The sequence below is a fragment of the Oryzias melastigma genome, linkage group LG22 (genome assembly GCF_002922805.2).
Source record: "Oryzias melastigma strain HK-1 linkage group LG22, ASM292280v2, whole genome shotgun sequence".
NCBI lineage: Eukaryota > Metazoa > Chordata > Actinopteri > Beloniformes > Adrianichthyidae > Oryzias > Oryzias melastigma.
In genome coordinates this window covers 26020516-26040434 of record NC_050533.1, presented here as the reverse complement: position 1 = coordinate 26040434, position 19919 = coordinate 26020516, and the positions used below count along the sequence as shown (strand labels likewise).

The 19919-nt window shown below is 40.5% G+C and overlaps 2 protein-coding genes across 7 annotated transcripts in view; both read left to right on the top strand.

Moving 5' to 3' along the window:
• Positions 1-2398: 2398 nt before the first annotated feature.
• On the top strand, positions 2399-8975 carry asmt2 (acetylserotonin O-methyltransferase 2). Its single transcript, XM_024275432.2, has 8 exons — positions 2399-2823; positions 2914-3088; positions 4058-4187; positions 4265-4333; positions 5996-6114; positions 6204-6341; positions 6431-6553; positions 8343-8975. The coding sequence occupies exons 1-8, from the start codon at positions 2743-2745 to the stop codon at positions 8552-8554; spliced, it is 1047 nt and encodes a 348-aa protein (XP_024131200.1). The 5' UTR covers positions 2399-2742; the 3' UTR covers positions 8555-8975.
• A 7578-nt stretch (positions 8976-16553) lies between these two features.
• jade1 (jade family PHD finger 1) overlaps positions 16554-19919 on the top strand; it is a 13511-nt gene continuing 10145 nt past the window's right edge. The window contains exons 1-2 of one of the 6 annotated variants that reach the window (XM_024268237.2): positions 16554-16615; positions 18345-18427. In XM_024268237.2, coding sequence (XP_024124005.1) covers positions 18379-18427 — 49 coding nt within the window. In that variant the 5' untranslated portion in view covers positions 16554-16615; positions 18345-18378. Of the gene's footprint in view, positions 16616-16673; positions 17002-17038; positions 17270-17564; positions 18226-18344; positions 18428-19919 lie in introns of those variants that run through there. The other 5 variants (XM_024268229.2, XM_024268261.2, XM_024268252.2 and 2 more) reach the window with 5 other exon arrangements.

Below are 19919 nucleotides of genomic sequence, written 5' to 3'. Positions count from 1 at the left end.
ATAGCATCACCTGTGATAATGCTAGCGTGAATGCTGTAAGCTGAATTTGGCCTCTGAAGATGCTGAAATTTATAGTCCACTAAAATTTTAGCTAAATCCCAAATTAGCCTAAAAAAAGAAAAGAAAAAAAGACTTAAGTTAGCCAAAACAGCTAGCATTTACCTGAAGTATTAGCCTAACTCCAAAACAGCCTGAAAAAATCTTACTGATTCCCAAAATAGTCCAGGGCTAGCAGAATGCCAATTTTCTTTTTATTTTTATTGTTCGTCTATCTTGTTTTTGATTCTAATTCTGGTTAGAGCGCCCCTAGTGGTGAAAAAAAATCCACAGAATAGCCGCACCTTTGTATAAGCCGCATGGTTTCAAATCAAGGAAAAAAGTAGCAGCTTGTAGTCCAAAAATACGGTATTCATTTTCACTGATATAAAAACATTTTCTATCACCAGGAGATCAGCTCTGCTTTCATTTAAACAGACCCTGATAAAACACTGAATAGTTAGGAATATGAAGCACCATAAAATACTTTTTATTTGTGTTTACTTGATTCCAATAAAGACTTTTTGATAAGAATGATGGTCCCTCAATTTACCCACTGTTTTTTGGAGAAGTTCCACCCCTCCAACTGTCTCCGCCAATCATTCTTGAGGCTTAATCTGTCATCAGTCTGACCAATCAACAGTTAACATCCTCGTTTTTGTTCTCATAAAGTCTCACAGTTCCAACAAAAATAACAGCTAAAGTTTATGTTTCGTAGTGTAGCTTCCTGCAAGATCTGGTGTCGTGGAAAAAGTGAACAAAATAATGAGGCTCAGAGATGTGAGTTTGTCCAGCATCAGTGTCACTTTTTGCACTGCAGCTCCCATAATGCATTGGGGTAAAGTGACAGCACTTCTGCACTGTGCTACGAAAATAAAAACTATTTATTCACCAAAAACTAAATAAAACATGTTTTGTTAAAGTTACATTTTGTATTAAGACCATAAAAAATAATTCATTCATCTTCTTGTCCGCCTTGTCCCTTTCGGGGTCGCGGGGGTGCCGGAGCCTAACCCGGCTACTGAAGGGCGAAGGCGGGGTTCACCCTGGACAGGTCTCCAGTCTGTCTCAGGGCCTCAATCACACACATTCACTCTCACATTCACACCTAGGGGCAATTTAGAGTCACCAATCAACCTATGAAGCATGTTTTTGGATGGTGGGAGGAAGCCGGAGTCCCCGGTGAAAACCCACGCATGCACGGGGAGAACATGCAAACTCCACACAGAAAGGTCCCAGGCGGGAGTCGAACCGGGGCCTTCTCGCTGTGAGGCGAGAGCGCTAACCACTGCCCATAAATCAAAATAAAACTTCGAAATGTTCACTTTTTATGTTGTTACAACTGAACCTGAATATAATGTTCTTTGTGTGTACAAAAACAAGGATGTTGTGATCATATATTTGTTCAAAAATTACAATTGCTCTGGCATAAACATTTAAAGAGGTTTTTTGTGAGCTCACATAAAATTGCATATTAATAAAGTTATTAATAAATGGGAAAAACAACTACTTGAGCAAATTTTCAACTAATTTGAAAATTAGTTGATTTTCAACTAATTTTCACGTTGAAAATGAGTTAATTTTCAACTAAATTAATTTTAATTCATTTTAATTTAAATTAATTTTAATTAATATTTTTCAACTAATTTAGTTGAAAATTATTTTTGGTCACAATCACAACATTTTTTTTTTTACATTTAGGAAAAACAGTCCCAACTTCCATCTTTTCTGCCTGAATTAATACCAAAAATTGTCAGGAGATTGTGGAGAGACTGTACTCCAATACAGACTGTAGAGTTTCTCCTGTTTTACATATCTGGATGCTGGTGTGCTGCAGAATTTTTGTCAAGGAAAAAGTGTACCTTAGCTCAAAAAAGGTTGAAAAACACTGATGTGGAGAGTCACAGGAAGATCCCTCTGCAATGCTGCCACAGATTTACAGCGGCCAATTATGGAGTTTAGTCAAAATTATGGAGTTTAGTCAAGGTTGTTATGACAGGGGCCTGTGGCTGGTTGGCCCGGGGGCCAGACTTTAGACATGCCTGCTGTAAAAAAATAAAAATAAAACCACAAAAACTCCCATTTTCACACTTCTCTCTCTCTTGTTTTATTTCTCAAAGTTCAAACTTTCATTTGAAGATGAACCCAGAAGATTTATGAAGCCACAGGAGACGCTGAGATTGATTGACAAGTGCAATAGCCAATCAGGATGCAGAGAACAATGTGCTTAAAAAAGCAAAGACGCCCTAAAAAATCCACGACAGGTAAACAACAATACAGAGACTAACGACACAATGAATAGAATGAAAACAGGAACGGCTCAACAGCGCCCCCGCTGCCGCTGCGGCTCAACCCGGAGCTGCAGGTGTCTGTGTCCCCATGATCCGGCCTCTGCTGCGCGTGCACTGAAGGAACCGTTCTCGTGCACAGCTGATGCTACTCGTGCACAGTTAAATGCCGCTCGTGCACAGTTGGTGTCGCCCGTGCACAGTTGGTGTCGCTCGTGCACAGTTGGTGTCGCTCGTGCACAGTTGCCGCCGCGGCTCCTCGTCGCTTCCAGAGATGCGTCTCCTCCGCGGATGACCCGCTCCCCCCGCAGAGACTCTGGTCTCCATCTTGGCTGGAGCCTCAAACGCCACCGGGACGGAGTCTCTCACTCTCTCTCCGTCCGTGGGCCGTGCGCGTGTCCGTGGGTCCGCTGCAGCCATGGCAGAGCATCTGTCCCAGAGCGAGCTGGACTACCCCTTCAAACTTCTGGAGTATCTCAACGGCTTCAGGGTGTCGAAGGTAACAGGCGGACTTTGACGCTGTCGCTTCCGGTTCTGATGGTTCCGACCGAAACAGTCTGAGTCCGGACCCTACCTGTCCTCACCTCAGGTGATCTTCAGCGCCTGCGAGCTGGGAGTCTTTGACCTCCTGCTGAACTCTGCGGAGCCTGTCAGCGCCCAGACGGTGGCCCGGGAGCTGCGCACCAGCGTGGACGGGATGGAGAGACTGCTGGACGCCCTGGTGGGCATCGAGATCCTGGAGGTGGAGGTGACAGGTGGCACAGGTGAGGAGGGGGCTGACAGACGGCACAGGTGAGGAGGGGGCTGACAGACGGCACAGGTGAGGAGGGGGTGACAGGCGGCACAGGTGAGGAGGGGGGTGACAGACGGCACAGGTGAGGAGGGGGTGACAGGCGGCACAGGTGAGGAGGGGGTCTACATGGAGATCCTTAAACCTGAAGGATGAAAACCTAAAACTCGGTGACGTCTGTTGTAATTGTTATTTGGTCCAAGGTGTGAAGATTAAAGCTTTTCTTTAAGCTTTTTTAAATTCAAATAAGTAATCAAGTTTCATAAAATGAGTAATTTGTGCTTGAAAGTGGAAAAATGAAATGTGAAATGTGACAGACAGTGGATCAGAGACAGAGACAGGAAGCAGAGCTGGAGGTAGCAGAGATGAAGATGCTGAGGTTCTCTTTGGGAGTGACCAGGATGGATAGCATCAGGAATGAATCCATCAGAGGATCAGATCATGGCAGATCTGGAGATAAAGCAGAGAAGCAGATGGAGATGTTTGGACATGTTGAGAGGAGCCACAGTGATGATGTTGGTGAAAGGATGCTGACATGGAGATGCAGGAAAGAGGAACGAGGATGGAAGGAGAACAGGAGGCTGACCGAGGGGGAGGAGAGTCGAAGGTTAGAGGGACGTGGATGAGGAGGAGAGATTTTAGAAGCAGAAACTTTCAGATCAGTGCATGAAAACACTGATGTCAAAGTTGTACTCCTCAGATTTACTAATGGTACCCCATCATTGTCTTCACTGTAATGACGAGCACTGGAACGATCTGGATGTGACTGCTCTGAGGCTCCAAACTCAACCGAACTACAGTCCAGTTCCCCTCCACTGTTATTTTAGGTTTCCTGGTTAGTTGAGTAGCTCTCAGGTCGGTCCAGATCAGTGACTTGGTGCGGTGCTGTCAGAACCTAAAGCAGAACCGTCTGGTTCTCCTGTCTGCTGCTGTTCTCGATCAGCTCTGTACAGCAGCACAGACGTGGCCAGCCTCTACCTGGCGAAGGGAAGCGCCAAGTCTCTCCACGACATGATCATCTACCAGTCCCAAACCATCTACCCGCTGTGGAGCAACATGGCGAATGCCGTCAGGTGGGTGGGGCTGACTGATCTTTGGGGGGAAGTGATCGGTGAGGTCTAAAGCATTCCCCCTCTTCTCCATCACACAGAGAGGGCAGGAACCAAAACCAGAAGACCTTCGGCCTTCCACCTGAAGATGTGTTTCAAGCGATTTACAGGTAGAGGAGCGTCTGGTTCAGATCATCCTTCTGTCACCTCTGGTGAACCTTTCATAACGTGTTCCTGAGATTTTTGTAATATTTCTAAAGATTAGTAACCATGACAACTGGGAAATTCTTACAGTATTATAATAGTATATGTATAAACATTTTAAAGGCATAGAAATGTGAGGATATTAGATTTGAAAGAGGATCATGTCAGGAAAACAACAGACATTCTTCACACATTCATGCCATTTCCAGGACCTCACATCTATAAATTTAAGTTATCTTTTTTTATATTATCTCTATCATACAACATTGAGACTTTCCCTGTATTGAGGAATTATAGTATTGCACAGTTTTTCTAGTATGGCATTTTACAGTTTTATTAGTATAGTATTGTACAGTTCTTCTAGTATAGTATTGTGCAGTTTTTCTAGTATAGTACTAATACTGTTTCTAGTATGGCATTACAGTGTTTCTAGTATTCTAGTATTTTACAGTTTCATTAGTATAGTATTGTACAGTTCTTCTAGTAAAGTATTGCATAAGTATAGTACTAATACTGTTTTTAGTATAGTATTAATACTGTTTCTAGTGTAGTATTACAGTTTTTCTAGTAAAGTGTTGCACAGTTTTTCTAGTATAGTATTAATACTGTTTCTAGTGTGACATTACAGTTTTTCTAGTATAGTATTTTACAGTTTCATTAGTATAGTATTGTACAGTTCTTCTAGTAAAGTATTGCACAGTTTTTCTAGTATAGTACTAATACTGTTTTTAGTATAGTATTAATACTGTTTCTAGTGTAGTATTACAGTTTTTCTAGTAAAGTATTGCACAGTTTTTCTAGTATAGTACTAATACTGTTTCTAGTATAGTATTAATACTGTTTCTAGTATAGTATTAATACTGTTTCTAGTGTAGTATTAATACTGTTTCTAGTATAGTATTAATACTGTTTCTAGTGTAGTATTACAGCTTTTCTAGTAAAGTATTGCACAGTTTTTCTAGTATAGTACTAATACTGTTTCTAGTATAGTATTAATACTGTTTCTAGTGTAGTATTACAGTTTTTCTAGTAAAGTATTGCACAGTTTTTCTAGTATAGTATTAATACTGTTTCTAGTGTGACATTACAGTTTTTCTAGTATAGTATTTTACAGTTTCATTGGTATAGTATTGTACAGTTCTTCTAGTAAAGTATTGCACAGTTCTTCTAGTATAGTACTAATACTGTTTCTAGTATAGTATTAATACTGTTTCTAGTATAGTATTAATACTGTTTCTAGTGTAGTATTAATACTGTTTCTAGTATAGTATTAATACTGTTTCTAGTGTAGTATTAATACTGTTTCTAGTGTAGTATTAATACTGTTTCTAGTATAGCATTAATACTGTTTCTAGTGTAGTATTAATACTGTTTCTAGTATAGTATTAATACTGTTTCTAGTGTAGTATTACAGTTTTTCTAGTAAAGTATTGCACAGTTTTTCTCCTTATTTTATGATTATTTTTCTCTCTCCACTCCTGTGTCATGTGAGTTTGAATGTTGAAGACACTCTCTGCACCTTAACCATAGAATTGTCCCTCGAGGATGAATAAAGTTGTTTGAATTGAATTGATTTAAAGAAACATCATGAAGTTCAGACGACTGAATCCCTGAGTTTTGCCTCACAGGTCAGAGGAGGAGATGCTGAAGTTCATGGGTCTGATGAACTCCACCTGGGTTCTGGATGGACACGATGTCGTGACCGCGTTCAACCTCTCAGGCTTTCAGACAATAGTTGATCTTGGAGGTGAGCAGTTCCTGTAAAGCTTATGGAAAATCAACACCCCCCCCCCACCTGCTGGGACCTTTGATGACCTCCCAGTGTCTGACCTGCAGGCTGCACAGGTGCTCTGGCTCGGGAGATGGCGCTGGCCTATCCCTCCTCCTCCGTGATGGTGTTCGACCTGCCTCAGGTGGTTGAAGCAGCTCAGAAGCATTTCTCCCAGGAGAACCAAACTGTGGTGTTTCAGACCGGTGAGTCTGTTACAGAAACATGTTTTTAGACTTAATTTAGTGTTGTTTTACTCCATGAGTCCCAGAGCTGCTGTTTCACGTCTTTGCAGGAGATTTCTTCAGTGGGGAAATCCCTGCTGCTGACCTGTATGTTCTGGCCAGGATCCTTCATGACTGGCCTGAGGACAAGTGTCTGAAGCTGCTGAAGAAGATCTACGATGCTTGTAAGCCAGGTGAGTTCAGAGGAGACCTCTGAGATAACACCTGAGGGATCTCATAGAAATGGAGAGAAGGTGCAGAACGCTGTTCACGTGAGAAGCAAGAGATTTGTCAGAAGACAATTTGAAGAATTTATAGTGGTTACCATATAACACCCATCAGAAATACATTCACATCATGATTCATCAGCTGTACTGCTGAGAACGGTTCTTTGATCATAAGAGACTGTCCACGCGCATAACTGAGGGTTATTTGGTTCTGTTTCTGTGTAATGAAATAAGAACCAGGAAAGACCAAACTTTTATTTTGAAAATGGTTTACTCTGGTTCTGTAAGTTTCTCTGCAGACTTCTTTACCATCATCATGCTGCGTTGTTTTTTTAAAGGCTGAGTTTTCTGTCAGCTCTCAGTAGGTTTGTCTTGGAGGCTCTGATCCAGCTCCTGTAGGTTCATGTGTAAACATCTGCATCAGGAGTGTCAAACTCAATCCCACAAGGAGCCGAAATCCAAAACACACCTGAGGTCGCAGGACGAACAGGATAAACATTTATTAAACACTCTAAAACTACATTTTAAAACTTTAAGACTGTAACTTTTTAACATAATTATGAACTAGATATATAGTATTACCTGCAAAAACAAAAAAAACTTAGGTTAGCCAAAACAGATAGGATGTAGCTAAAATATTAGCTAAACCCTAAAATTGGCTGAAAAATCTTAGTAATGTCAAAAATCCCAAAAGCTAGCAGAATGACAATTTATAAAACTTTAAAACTGTAACTTTTTAACAGAATTATGAATAAAAAAATGGCAGGAATATTATTCCAGAATAAATCAACTTAAACCTTAAATAACTTTCAATATTTTACTCTCCATAAAAATATATATTTCTATATTAAACAAGTTAGAAATGAGCACAAGATAATATCGGTCCATTAATAACAATGAAATAAAATGATCTGGAGGGCTGGATAGAATTACAAGGAGGGCCGGATCCGGCCCCCGGGCCTTGACTTTGACACGTGTGGTCTACATTAGCTCTGGGTATCGGTTATAATCTCCAGAAACGATTCGATTCCATTCACAAGAGCCTGAATCAATTCGATTCCGATTTTTTTCGGATTCTTTCAATTCTTAAATTCGATTCAATTCAATTTTGAGTTTACACATTTATACACATTTGGTTAGAAATAAATTAATAATCTACTATATGTTTTGAAAATATTTATATGAATCTGATCCAGTTCACATACTGTAAATGTATCAGTGAAATAATGAGATTGTTAATATCATCCAGAGTTACATGGATTCTCTAAAGGAGAAGTTCTAACTAAAATGTTCAGATCATTAACATTGGAAACATTGTTCTGCTTCTCCTGGAGGATGTTTCAGTTTGACCACTAGGTGGCGATCATGCTATAGCATTACAGCTTATTCTAGAAAAATAGTTACTTCAAAAATTATTTCCTTGAAAGAGTTTGGAGAATTAATGCCTATAAGTTAATAAAGATGTTCATTTAGTCAGCAATGTATTTTTTTGGTCAACCGAGCGTTAGCATTAGCCGTCCTATAGGAAATTATTTTGAACGTTAGCATCAAGCTAGCAGACTTTAGCTTTGTGTGCTAAATCGATTAATATCTTTGTGAATCAATTATTGATCTATTAAGCTTAGATTGATTCAAATCGATTAATCGATTTTTTCAACCCAGCCCTAGACTATATATTCTGTACATGTCCCTGTGATGTTGTAAAGCTGAGATGAGCAGCGCTGTGCTTCAGGATCTCTGTCCATCCCTTTGCCAGGCGGCGGCGTTCTGCTTGTGGAAGCCATGTTGTTTGAGAACAGACGTGGGCCCGTCATGGCGCAGATCTTCTCCCTCAACATGCTGGTGCAGGCGGAGGGCAGGGAGCGCGCTCCGTCTGACTACTCCCACATGCTCCACAAGACGGGCTTCCACAACATTCAAGTCTGCAGGACTGGGAAGTCCTACGACTCCATCCTGGCCATCAGATGAGCTCTTTGTTTGTCTGAGAAAATGTGGAAATCAACATTTTAGGATCCTGTTTAGTTTTTGTGAGGTACTGATGGTCACACTACAGTACTATATGTCCTTGTTGTGTAAAGGTTGGCACTAATATTAACACTCCTGAGGTCAGTTTGCTGCTGGACAAACCTTCATCTGGTCTCCTGAAATCCTTAGCTGTTTCCACATTATCTTCAAGTTGGAATGTGAAGCAAATGAAAAAATATGGTGTTTTTTGTTTTTAATGTTTTGTGCTGAGCTTTGTGGGTTGAGTTGACTTTTGCTGAGAGTGCAGGGGTGTCAAACTCAATCGCACAAGTGGCCAAAATCCAAAACTCACCTTAGGTCGCGGGCCGAACAGGATAAACATTTATTGAACACAATTAAACTACATTTTAAAAACTTTAAAACTGTAACTTTTTAAAGGGGCCATACAATCATTGTCTTCACCCTTTCAGAGTGAACTATATTCATATATATGATCATATATTACCTTTGGAACACCAAAAAACAAACTATTTATGAAATATTTGTTATATTTCGTGAGACTTTTCCTACCTGGATGTAAAACGACTTGATTCCTGAAGCTCCGCCTGCTGCTGCGTGTGGCTGCACTGCCGACAGTCCACTTCATGACGTCATCCCAGAGAAATCTCTGTATCTGCATTACTCCCACGAAAATAATCCAAACTTCAAAGATGGATGCAAATATGATATATCTGCCTTTAGTAGGTCTGGCCATCGCTAAACTGCTTCACAACAGAAACACACGCGGCTTCTGCACGGCTGTGTGGGAGTGGAGGGGTGGTTGGATCTTAAAGGAGCCCCGTGTCTAGATTAACGAAGACCTGTTTCAGCTAAAATTTATTGAAGACAGGACACAACTGGAAGATATATGGTATTCTGCATCTAAAATGAAAGTTTTTTTCTGATCATCACTGAATAAGGGGAGAAATTGAGTGTTGTGTTAGTCTGGGGGCGGAGCTGTCAGAGCAGACTCTTCCTGGAGGGAGCTGTTGACATCGATCTTACATCAGCACGTTTCCACCTGCTCGTTTTTGTGGGTATGGGAGGGGCTTCTGCAGACAGCGCAGGTTTTTGGGGGATTACTACTAAATGTAAGAACGAATCAAAATGCTGCTTTAGGGTTCTTTATAGAGATGAATGAACAGTATCATGCATTTAAAACCTCAAAAAGTAGAATTTTCATGGTAGGGCCCCTTTAAAATATTTATGAACTAGATATATAGCATTACCTGCAATAATGCTAGAGTGAATGCTGTAAGCTGAATCTGGCAGCTGAAGATGCTAGTGTAGATAGATGAAGATGCTGAAATTGATAGCTAAAAGCAGTGAAACTGATAGCTGAAAATGACAAAGCTGATAGCCAGCTAGAATATTAACTAAACTCCAAATTAGCCTAAAAAAACTCGGATTAGCCAAAACAGCTAGTATGTAGCTGAAAAAAATAGTTGAGCTTCAAAATATCCTAAAAAACTGAAAAAAGCCTAAATTAGACAAGAGGGAAATATTAGCCTAGCTCCAAAACAGCCTAAAAAACGTTAAAAAAAGCCTAACTTTGCCAAAACAGCTGTCATGTAGCTGAAATATTAGCTAAGATCCAAAACAGCATAAAAAATCTTAGTAAATGCCAAAATAGTTCTAAAAGCTAGCAGAATCTCAATTTTTAAAACTTTAAAACTGTAACTTTTAAACATAATTATGAATAATAAAAAGTCTGGAATATTATAACAGAAGACATTAACTTAAACCTTAAATAACTTTCAATATTTTACTCTTCATAAAATACATATTTTGTCAAAATTATAAAAGTCAGAAATAAGTGCAAGATAACATCGGGTCATTAATAACAATAAAATGATCTGGAGGACCGGATCCGGCTCCTGGACCTTGACTTTGACACGTGATCTAGAGATGAAGCTACATCCAGCATTTAGTTTAGCTGTTCAGTCAGGTCTCACTAGCCTCTCATCTTTTCCTGAACCTCTACCTGTGGGGATACAATAGCTTCTTACTGAAGATAATATGGGCTCCGATTTCTCTGCATCTTACATGTTGCTATGGTAGCAAAAAGAGGAAACATAGCATTTCATTTGTGTCTAGAGTTACTGCTGAAAAAGTCAGACTTGACCTAACTTCCTTTCTGAGTCCTTCAGAATTGCCTGGATCTGGATTTAAATATACCTTTAGAATCAGGAAATGTTAAATACTTTGGTGTCACGAACTCCTCCAGTCTATTAGTACAATTAAATGATGACCATTACTTAAAAATGTTCAGGATGATCTAATGCCAAAACAGCTAGCATGTAGCTGAAATATTGGTTAAATGTGAAATTAGCCTAAAAAACTTGAAAAATGTATAATTTATCCAAAACAGCTAGCATGTAGCTGAAATGTTAGCTAAACTCCAAATTAGCCTAAGAAACAGAAAAAGCTGTAGTTTTGGGACCCCCGGTCTAGAGGAAAGATCTAAATCTCTCATCTTTACTGCCCTCTGCATAGCCAATAAAACAATCTTAGTTCATTGGAAGAGGAAAAACAGCATCAGCTGTCATCAATAACTGAAACTACTTTTGGATCATATCAGCCAGGAGTTCACACAGCTACTAACAAAAACAATACAGCAGAACTTCAGCCCCTCTGGTTCAGTGGGGGTGGGTGGCCTCTGTGCTCCTCTCCATGGCCTATTGGTGGGGGTGTAGTGTTCTGGTCTGGTTCTAGGCCCAGGGGGTTTTCTGGGGCAGAGCTCTGCGGCTCCATGGTCCAGAGCTGGACCTCTGCCTGGGATGGAGTAGAGGTTATGCCCCTGTCTGGGTTAGGGGTGGGGTATGGGCTGGGTGGTGTGTCCCTGCTCGGCCGGGGGCGTTATCTCCTCCTCCAGGTTTGGCTGGGGTGCTCACCTGGATCCGGGGTGGGCCTCCATTGCCTCTAGTTCTGGGGGTGCGTTGGGGCCATCCTGATTGGCCTGCCTGTCCCCCCCGGTGCAAGTGGCGTGGCTCTCCCCTGGGCACCGGCATGGGTCTCATGTGGTGGGGGCCTGGGTCTGGAGTGCCCTGGGGTGGGGTGGGTCCCTTCCTGGGCTGGGGCTCCTGCTCTGCATGCTCTCTGTTCCTCCTGTTCCTTGGCCTGGGGGCTGCAGGCAATAGTTTTATCACTAGAGATGACGTGCTAGCTTGTTCCATACGCAAAGTCAGACGCCATATTGGAATGGTATAGATGTCTGTTTACTGCTGTGTTACAATTGAACAAACAGATCTGGAAACACAAGAATGTGACTTTTCACGAGTAAATTATTGCTGTCAGCTGATAAAGGAGAACTTCTAGAAAACATTTGAACAAGATCTGAGTGAGTTTACTCTCAATAATGAACGTTTAGGCTGATCTTGTAGTCTATTAAAGTCAATGACAGCTTTTGACTTGCTGCCCTCGCCGGTTAAATTTATCCTGCAGCATTGCATCACAACTATAATAAGTCCCAATAAAGTTCAGCTTCATGTGCAAAATGGGTTCATAGCAACACACTGGAGGAAGTTTCAACAATCCTGATTGTCCATCCATCAGAAGAGACCCTCAGCTGCAATCTGGGTTCATGTGCTGGACAGGAGAAGTTAGGAAAAAAAGAGAAATGCCTGGATCTGTTCCATGCTAACCCCGGTTGAAGAGCTCAATAATGCTGCACCTTTGCCCCTCCCAGGAGATGGGTGAGGTTTAAACCCCCCATGAATGAGGCTTGACTCGAGCCGCTGCAGGCTGCTGTTATGAATAAAAAATGTCTTGTTTTCATTTCATCCTTTGCTGTCAAATCGCCACAAAACTGCAGGTTCCACCTCCTTCAAGGCCAGCACTGCTGCTGCTGTGAGAACACAAACATCTGCTGTACATGTCAAAGATTTACACAAATTTACACATTTTCATGCGTTATCGTAGAGGTGATGCATGACAAACGTACCCACAGCTGAAGAAGTTACATGAATATTCTTCTGATTGACTGGTCATTAAATTAGTGCTTCATCTTCTAGTTTTCTTCTGTGTAGTAAACTCCAAAGAAGACCTTAAAAAACGCCTGAAGGTGAATTAGAACAGATGAATCGACTCTCCACATGCTCCTCCTTCTTGATCCAAAGAGCTTCTTCCTGATCTCCTGTGGTGAATCTGTGCTGGTGGACAGTCCTGATGTTGAGAGCTCAAACTCCCAGAGGGATTTGTGCTAGTGTTAAGGCTTTATTCAGTGTTGAAGGAGGAAATTGTCCTTTGTCCTGTTCATTCATGTCAAAAAGTACATTTTTTATAATATATTTGTGATGTTTGCTGTGAGTTCCATCTGAAGTTTCCTGTGTTCTCATTGTTTGTGGTTGCACTCTGTTATGCTGTGCAGTCACAAACACTTACACTCCTGCACTCCTGCTTTTTCCAGTGGAAAGTTTGAAATCAGGTAGAGACTGTGAAAAACGTAATGAAACTCCAGTGCAACAACCCTTTATTGTAATTTGTTGTTCATCTATATGGCTCATTAAAAGCTGAAGATATTATCATTTGGAATAAACTTGAACTATCCAGAATTATTGATGATTTCTGCTTTTTCTTTTAAAATTCTTTGTGAGGCTCTTAACTTAAATTTACACTTTAGAAATACGCTGAATCAGTTTGTACATAATACACATTTTCTGTGTGTCTGATGACATGTGGGGTAACGGTTTTAAGAATCTTTGTGTTATGGTGCAAAATTCAGAGAGATAATTGACTGTGAGGACAGTCCTACAGTGAGATCACAGACAGGGTGCACTTACCTTTAAATGCAGGCGATCACCTGGGCCTTACAAAAATAATCTAAAATGATCCCCACGCCTATTATTATTTAGCTCTGTCACAAAGAACCCAAACCACTTAATGACATAACACCGCTCATGTCAAAGTGTTTCATCCTCCCCCGTCTCTGCAGCAATGGAATATTCCGTCAGCAGTAAGTTAGTAAGCAGACAGAAACTCCTTGAAGAGATTTTTTTAAAGTGGTAAGATGAAGTGTAGCTGTCCAAGCAGCAGAGAAAATGATCATCATCATTAGACTGTTGATGCAATAAAAGAAAATTAAATCCTTTTCACACAAAATTTCATCAACAATAAAACCGATGTGCAGGAAGACGGATGAAAGAAAAAAAATATCAAAGGAACTTAAAGGGTAACCAAACAGTGCAGTTGGAGGTTGACTCCAGTCTCAGCCCAGATTGGAAAAATACCAAAAGGGGGTGGGGCTAGTGGAGGGCGGACTGAGCAGCAGAGGCGTGGCTTGGATCTATGATTGACAGTTAGGTTAGCTTTATGTAACGTACGCTGGGTCTTCAATATGGAGGGTGGTTTTTCATTGTTATGTTCAATCAAAAAACAAAAAATATGGAGAGTGGTACCAGTAAAAGTGAAGCAAGTTTCTCCACAGAACTTTCCAAGGAGGCGGAGGATATTTCTCCTCCCCCTTCTCTTGAGGCTGGCGCTATTGGTCCAGAATCTTCTTGTTTCGAGCCGCTGGCTCAAGACGGTGCTTTTGCAATGTCCGACAGCGGGGTTGTCAGCGCAGCTGAGGGTTTGGAGGTCCGAAGGGGACCAGAGTCTGAGATTGGTAAAATGCAGCTAGCATCATAGGTAATAAAGGCTAACATATTAAACAAGCAATCATGAGTGAAACCATGATCCATCACCGGATGGAGTTCGCTGGATTCAGTGCCAGTTGAACTCAACTTCTGTTCCTTAACTTCCAAGTCTTCTGGAAAGTTGTGAAAGCTGGGAGATTTTTGACAACTGAAGGCAAAACACCTACAAGTTATGTTAAAACTAACGACCGACCATTACAGAATCAAAGATGGGCGGGGCTTTTACACTGATGACATGAAACTCATGGGACTTAACCAGTCGACCAATCACAAAATTCAATCGCAGTACCTCATTTCAACCTGTAGGGGGCAGCACACAGACGGTTTTTGACTATAGTTTCATGAATTAAACAAGATTATTTTAATTTGTCAAAAATTTGGCAACGACCATCAGACATCACTTCTAAAACCCCATTTCAGACACTCCGGGATTTCGCGGCAGATTTTTGTGATTGTTGCAGCCTAAAAGGCCTGATGTTGCGGTGGCTTTTGTGAAAAGTTGCAATAAAAGTTACTATGTTTTTTTTCTATGTATTTATTTTAAAAGCACCTCAGAATGTTAATTATGAAATAAAATTCACATTCTCATACTGCAGCTCTTTTATAGTGACAGATGCTCTAGTAACATACTTCATCATCACCTTATGTTATGTTGTAGTGCTGTCATTTAACTTGAATAGAAACGTGAAACACAAAAGTACCTTGGTCCTCTCTGCTCACAATAACCCAAATATTTGTGTTTTGATTTAAACATACTTCAGAATAAAATGATTTTCCAGAGAAAAATTATAACCTTAAAAAACAGCATAATCAGATTAATCCTCAGATCTCCAGGTTCTCCTCAGAATCTTCATCTTTATCTGTTTCAAAAGCATCAATTGTTGGTAGAGGAAGACAAAGACTTTGAGGAGCAGGTTTGGTTTGTTATCTGCTCTGTTTCAGAGGTTCTCTCAGGTGTCTATAAGTTTCTTAAGGAGAAGGTTCTACATGGAATTATTGTCCTGCAGACTCTAAATTCTTCCTTTGTATCATCAATATCTAGCCTAAGAGTCTGCAACCTTTAATGCTAAAAGATCCATATGATCCAGTTTCCTCTGGACTAAAATCCATCGAGAGCCATAAAGTCCCACCTCAAAGTTAGAACAATACTTTATTTATGTTTTTGTGATGATTGAGACATTTATTAATAAAATATACCTTTAAAATAATCTCTACAATTGAGTTTTTATTTATAAAATTAACTTCTTTTACTTTTGAAAGTAGCTCATACAAGTTCCTTTCAAAATAAAATCATCTTGTGTTTGATCAGATCCTTCAGCTGCAGCAGATTTACTTGAACTAAACATGTAATAATGTATTTTCTATTATTGAACTTTAGAGTTCCTTCGTCTCATTTTACTATTGAATACAAACACAACAACTTTGGTGTAGAATAACAATACTTTTAAAACTAAATGTAATAAGATGATATCATTCTGATAATAATCCGTTCTGATAGCAGATTAAACATTTTACCATCATTTTGCTCAGTTTTGTTTAAATATTGTTACTAAACATAAGTAACAAAATCTAAATAATTAAAGTAAATGAACCAATGCTACAAAACCATTTTTTATTCAAATTGTTTGTTTCTTCAAACCCATAGAGCCACAATGGAGGAGGGAAAGAGCTGCGTTTGGCTCCAGAGCCTCGAGTTGCAGATCTCTGATCTAGTCTCATAGTCCATTCATGTTCTGCTGCATGTGGCGGGGCGGGGTAAGAGAAAAAAAAGTGGAAAAAGACTAGAGAGTGATGATAAAAAGAGCACGCCTCCCTTTAAGAAGTTAGAAGGGAAAAAATCATGAAGCTGTGCCGTCATCCGGTTGTCATGGTAGATTGGTGAAAGTTGCGGTGAAAATGAAAAGTTGTAAGGTGCGCAACTAGTCGCAGGGTTTCCTTGATTTTGTGTCAATAGTTGCGATCGCAACATCGCGAAATCCTGGAGGGTCTCGCATTTATAGAAGTCAACAGCCAAAAAAAGGTGATTTAGTGTTTGGTGATCCTTTAATAAAAAGATCAAGAATGAGAAAGGGGACAGAAATGTAGAGAAAAGGCAAAAACAGAGAGAACATGTGAGAACATGTCTTTATTTTTTATTATCGTATGCTGTTGTGTTCCACCATTCAAGTAATCATTCAACCGCTGCAGTGGCCTGGGGCCCCTGAGCAACTAAATCAGCCACTGCACACAGATTAATAGGGCAATTATGTGTCAAGAATGATTAGAAATGTAATGATTATAATATAGTTTAGGTTTAAATTTGAAGGAAACAAAACACATACAAAACTAAAAAGTTTTAACAAGCAGTCATTAAGGCTGGTCTATTTTTCTCCTTGTGGACACTAAAGCTGTGAGTGGATCCTCTATATTCTGTTTTAAGGACCATAGTTTAGTGGTGTTTAATTTATATAGTTTATGCATGAAACACTTAGGAATTGTATGCATTTTTCAGATGGGATAGCAGAGTCATAGTCACATTGCTGCGCGCGCGTGTTGACCACAGAGGTTGTGGAAAATTACTTTCTGTGGGTCGCGTGAGAGTTTGAGGGAGTTCTGCTGCCCTCTGGCGGTGAGCATGCGCAGCTGCGCTCCGTAGTCCCCTCCCCGTCCGCCGCTTGTGTTTATGTGTGTGTGGAATACGGGTCAAGCGGAACTCACTCGAAAAAAAGAAAAAGAAAAGAAAACAGCGCTTCTAATCAAACTCTGCCTCCAACCTCCACCGGCCTGGCGCGCTTTGTACGTACCCCTCAGTTTACTGGAACTCACTTACTGCCTGCGCGGGGTAACTCGGTGCTTTTATCGGGGTATTTGGGCGACTTTACCCGTGGCATGGTCGCAGCAGCGATCCGCTAGGAGAACGCGACATCGTCATTTAAAATGGCGCCAAAGATTAAGCTGAGGCAGGGGAGCGCTGGTAAACATGCCTCCCTGCTGCTAAGCTGCGGCGTTTCCTTCGGTTTTCATACCGTTTGCAGCTCGTGCATTCACGTTGACTTTGAAGTAGGTGCGTGACCTTTAACCTTTGTCAGAAATCTTGTGCTGAGTTGGTTTGAAACGAGGAGTGGAAGCAAAGCTAGCATCGGTGGCTAATGCTAAACACAAATCGCTGTCACTGACGTTAGCTTCCTGCTAGCAAACAGGCCAACGGCGCTATTTTCCAGCAGCAGCTGAGCTCTCCCGCTTAAAAAGTTTAATTTGGATGTGCACAGAGCCGTGTGGTGTAATCTAGCTCATTTCACGCATTTATTAATACTTTTATAAGCTAAAAAAATAAAGGCGCGGTGAGTGGGTGGGCCCGCGGTAAGGCTACACATTAGCATTTAGCTAACATGAGCTACAACTGGTCACAGAAATGTGTGCATTGAAGTACAACCATCTTCTACATGTGTGGGGGGATGGTTCTGAACTGTCCACGTTTTTAAAAGTCATTTGCAGAAAAAAAGTTATTCTACATGACGCTAAATGTAGCGGCATTTTATCACTTTCTTTCTGCGTGTTGGTAATAAATCCGGGCGTCACTCGAACCGTCCAGAACCGAGTTCCTTCAGCGGGTTCGGTTGGTAGCGACTGCGAAACCTCCCTGCCAGGAGCGGGGTTTGGGCTCGCGGCGGTTCGGTACCGACTGGTTTCGTAACTCGGCGCGTCGCTGCTGTTTGTGTCGCGTGTGGAAACTTGTTGTCATCGCCTGCACACGTCCCTGACGCTGCGTCATCACCTAGGAAACGGCGAGCAGGCCGTCAGCAAGCCTGTTTTCGCTCTGTGAGGCTGTCAGCTCGCCGGAGGCTTCCTCCACACTGACTGGAGGAAGCACGATTAGTTTTTTAGGGGTAAAAAAAAGTCAGAATCGTGTTTGTTGTAATAAGACTAAACCTGGTTCAGTGCTGAGCTGTCATGTTATGCTGTCACTCTGCATCACTTTTATTCTGCAGTCTTTGAGTCTTGAATGTTGCTCCTCTAAAGGTTTGTCTGGATGGAACTGACCTGTTACTCTAACTGTTAACTAAATTATTCTTGTTCTTAGTTATGAACTTAGTGGTGCATTATTGTCTCTGTCTGACTGTACTTTCTCTTTTGTGAAGAGTTATCACCGTGGAGCTCTACCGACTGACGAAGATGAAGAGGAGCCGGCACCTTAGCACCAGTGATGACTCAGACAATGGCAGTAAGTGCTGCGTCACTTTTAGAGCTGCCACAAACGATTATTTTAATAGTTAACTAATCACTGATTGTTTTTTCCAATTAGTCGACTAATCGGGTCGTCTGCAAACTAGATGTAAAACACACATCTAACCATCATTATTTTTAAACTAACTAAAAATCGAGACAATTAGGATGATATTTTATTCAACTTTTAATGAGTCATGCAGCTTCTGTCCTTCATTAGTTTGTGGTATCAAAAAAAAGATTATCCCTTTAACACCCGAGCCCCAGTGTTTGCTCAGCCGCTTTTGTCCTTCACAATCTGCTGGAATTATCCTGTTAACGGTTGAAAAGGTACCGTATGTCAAAGATTTAGTGTTTAAGCGTCACCGGCGACGCCTCATGTGTTAAAGGGTTAAATTAAAGGAGGTCGGCATCTGAAACAAGAACTAATTTTCACTAAAGTTAAAGCTTTGGTCTCACTCAAATTAAAAAAGTGCTTTTTTTAGTGCTCACAACTTTGTTCAATTTTACTACACTGGCTCCATAGAGTAACGATTGATCTACTATTAAATTAGTCATCAACTATTTAAATATTTGATTAGTCGTTGTTTATTCGACTAATTGTGGCACCCCTAGTCACTTTTAGATTAACTGTATAAACGCCGTCTGGGTGTGGAGACTCCTGCAAGCCTTCCTCTGCTAAAACTGACAATATCAAAAGTTTAATAAAATGAATCAAATTTTAAATATTTCTTACAATTTAATGATGGTCTACTTGGGCTCACTGATTTTTTGTTTTTGGAGTCACTTTTTCTTTTTTACAGTAATAAAGTGAGTAAGTAATTCATGTTGAAGTTTCACACAGAGAGGAGGTGGAGAGGAACACACTAACCCTTAAAATACCAAAAAAAAGGCATTTTTTTTCCTGCTGTTTATTGCCTTTGTTCGGAGCCCCTAAAGAGACATCAAAGTTTTTTTTTAAAAATGATTGAAGTAAAAATAAGATTTCTAAATAAACTTAGGGGCTCTGTCAAAAATAAAGTAAAAAAAACAAGTTCTAGTTACTCACTAGAACTTCTTTTTCTAAAAATTATAGTAGTAAAGAAAAAATAATCGGTTTGGTAACTGGTGCACACTAGATAGTAACTATTTTTTTTGTTTCTAAAAACTTATTAACAAAAAATGTTCTTGTTAGTAACAGATGCGTACCAGTTACTATCTGGTGCGTATCTGTCACTGACCAGAATTCTTTTTTTTTAAATTTATTTCAATTTTTGGGGAAAAAGAAGACTTCATTTTTTTTCTCCTCAATTTCCCTTTAGGGGCTCCGTACCGTGGGGAGTAATGCACAAAATCAATATTTTCAAAAACATGTTTTCTAAATGTTTGGTTGAGCAGGCAGTTAAAGGGTTAAAAGGCTTTCTGTCGGAGGCAAAGTAAACTGCAGGTGTTCATCAGGTTGTTTGAACCGTCTTATCTTTATGAAAGCAGACACACTGAAATGGTGACAT

Excerpts from the sequence above, each read along its gene's own strand:
- asmt2 (XM_024275432.2), top strand. The coding sequence starts at position 2,743 with ATGGCAGAGCATCTGTCCCAGAGCGAGCTGGACTACCCCTTCAAACTT. Across the intron at positions 2,824-2,913 it reads ACGGCTTCAGGGTGTCGAAG|GTGATCTTCAGCGCCTGCGA; the intron begins GTAACAGGCGGA and ends TCCTCACCTCAG. Across the intron at positions 6,554-8,342 it reads CTACGATGCTTGTAAGCCAG|GCGGCGGCGTTCTGCTTGTG; the intron begins GTGAGTTCAGAG and ends TCCCTTTGCCAG.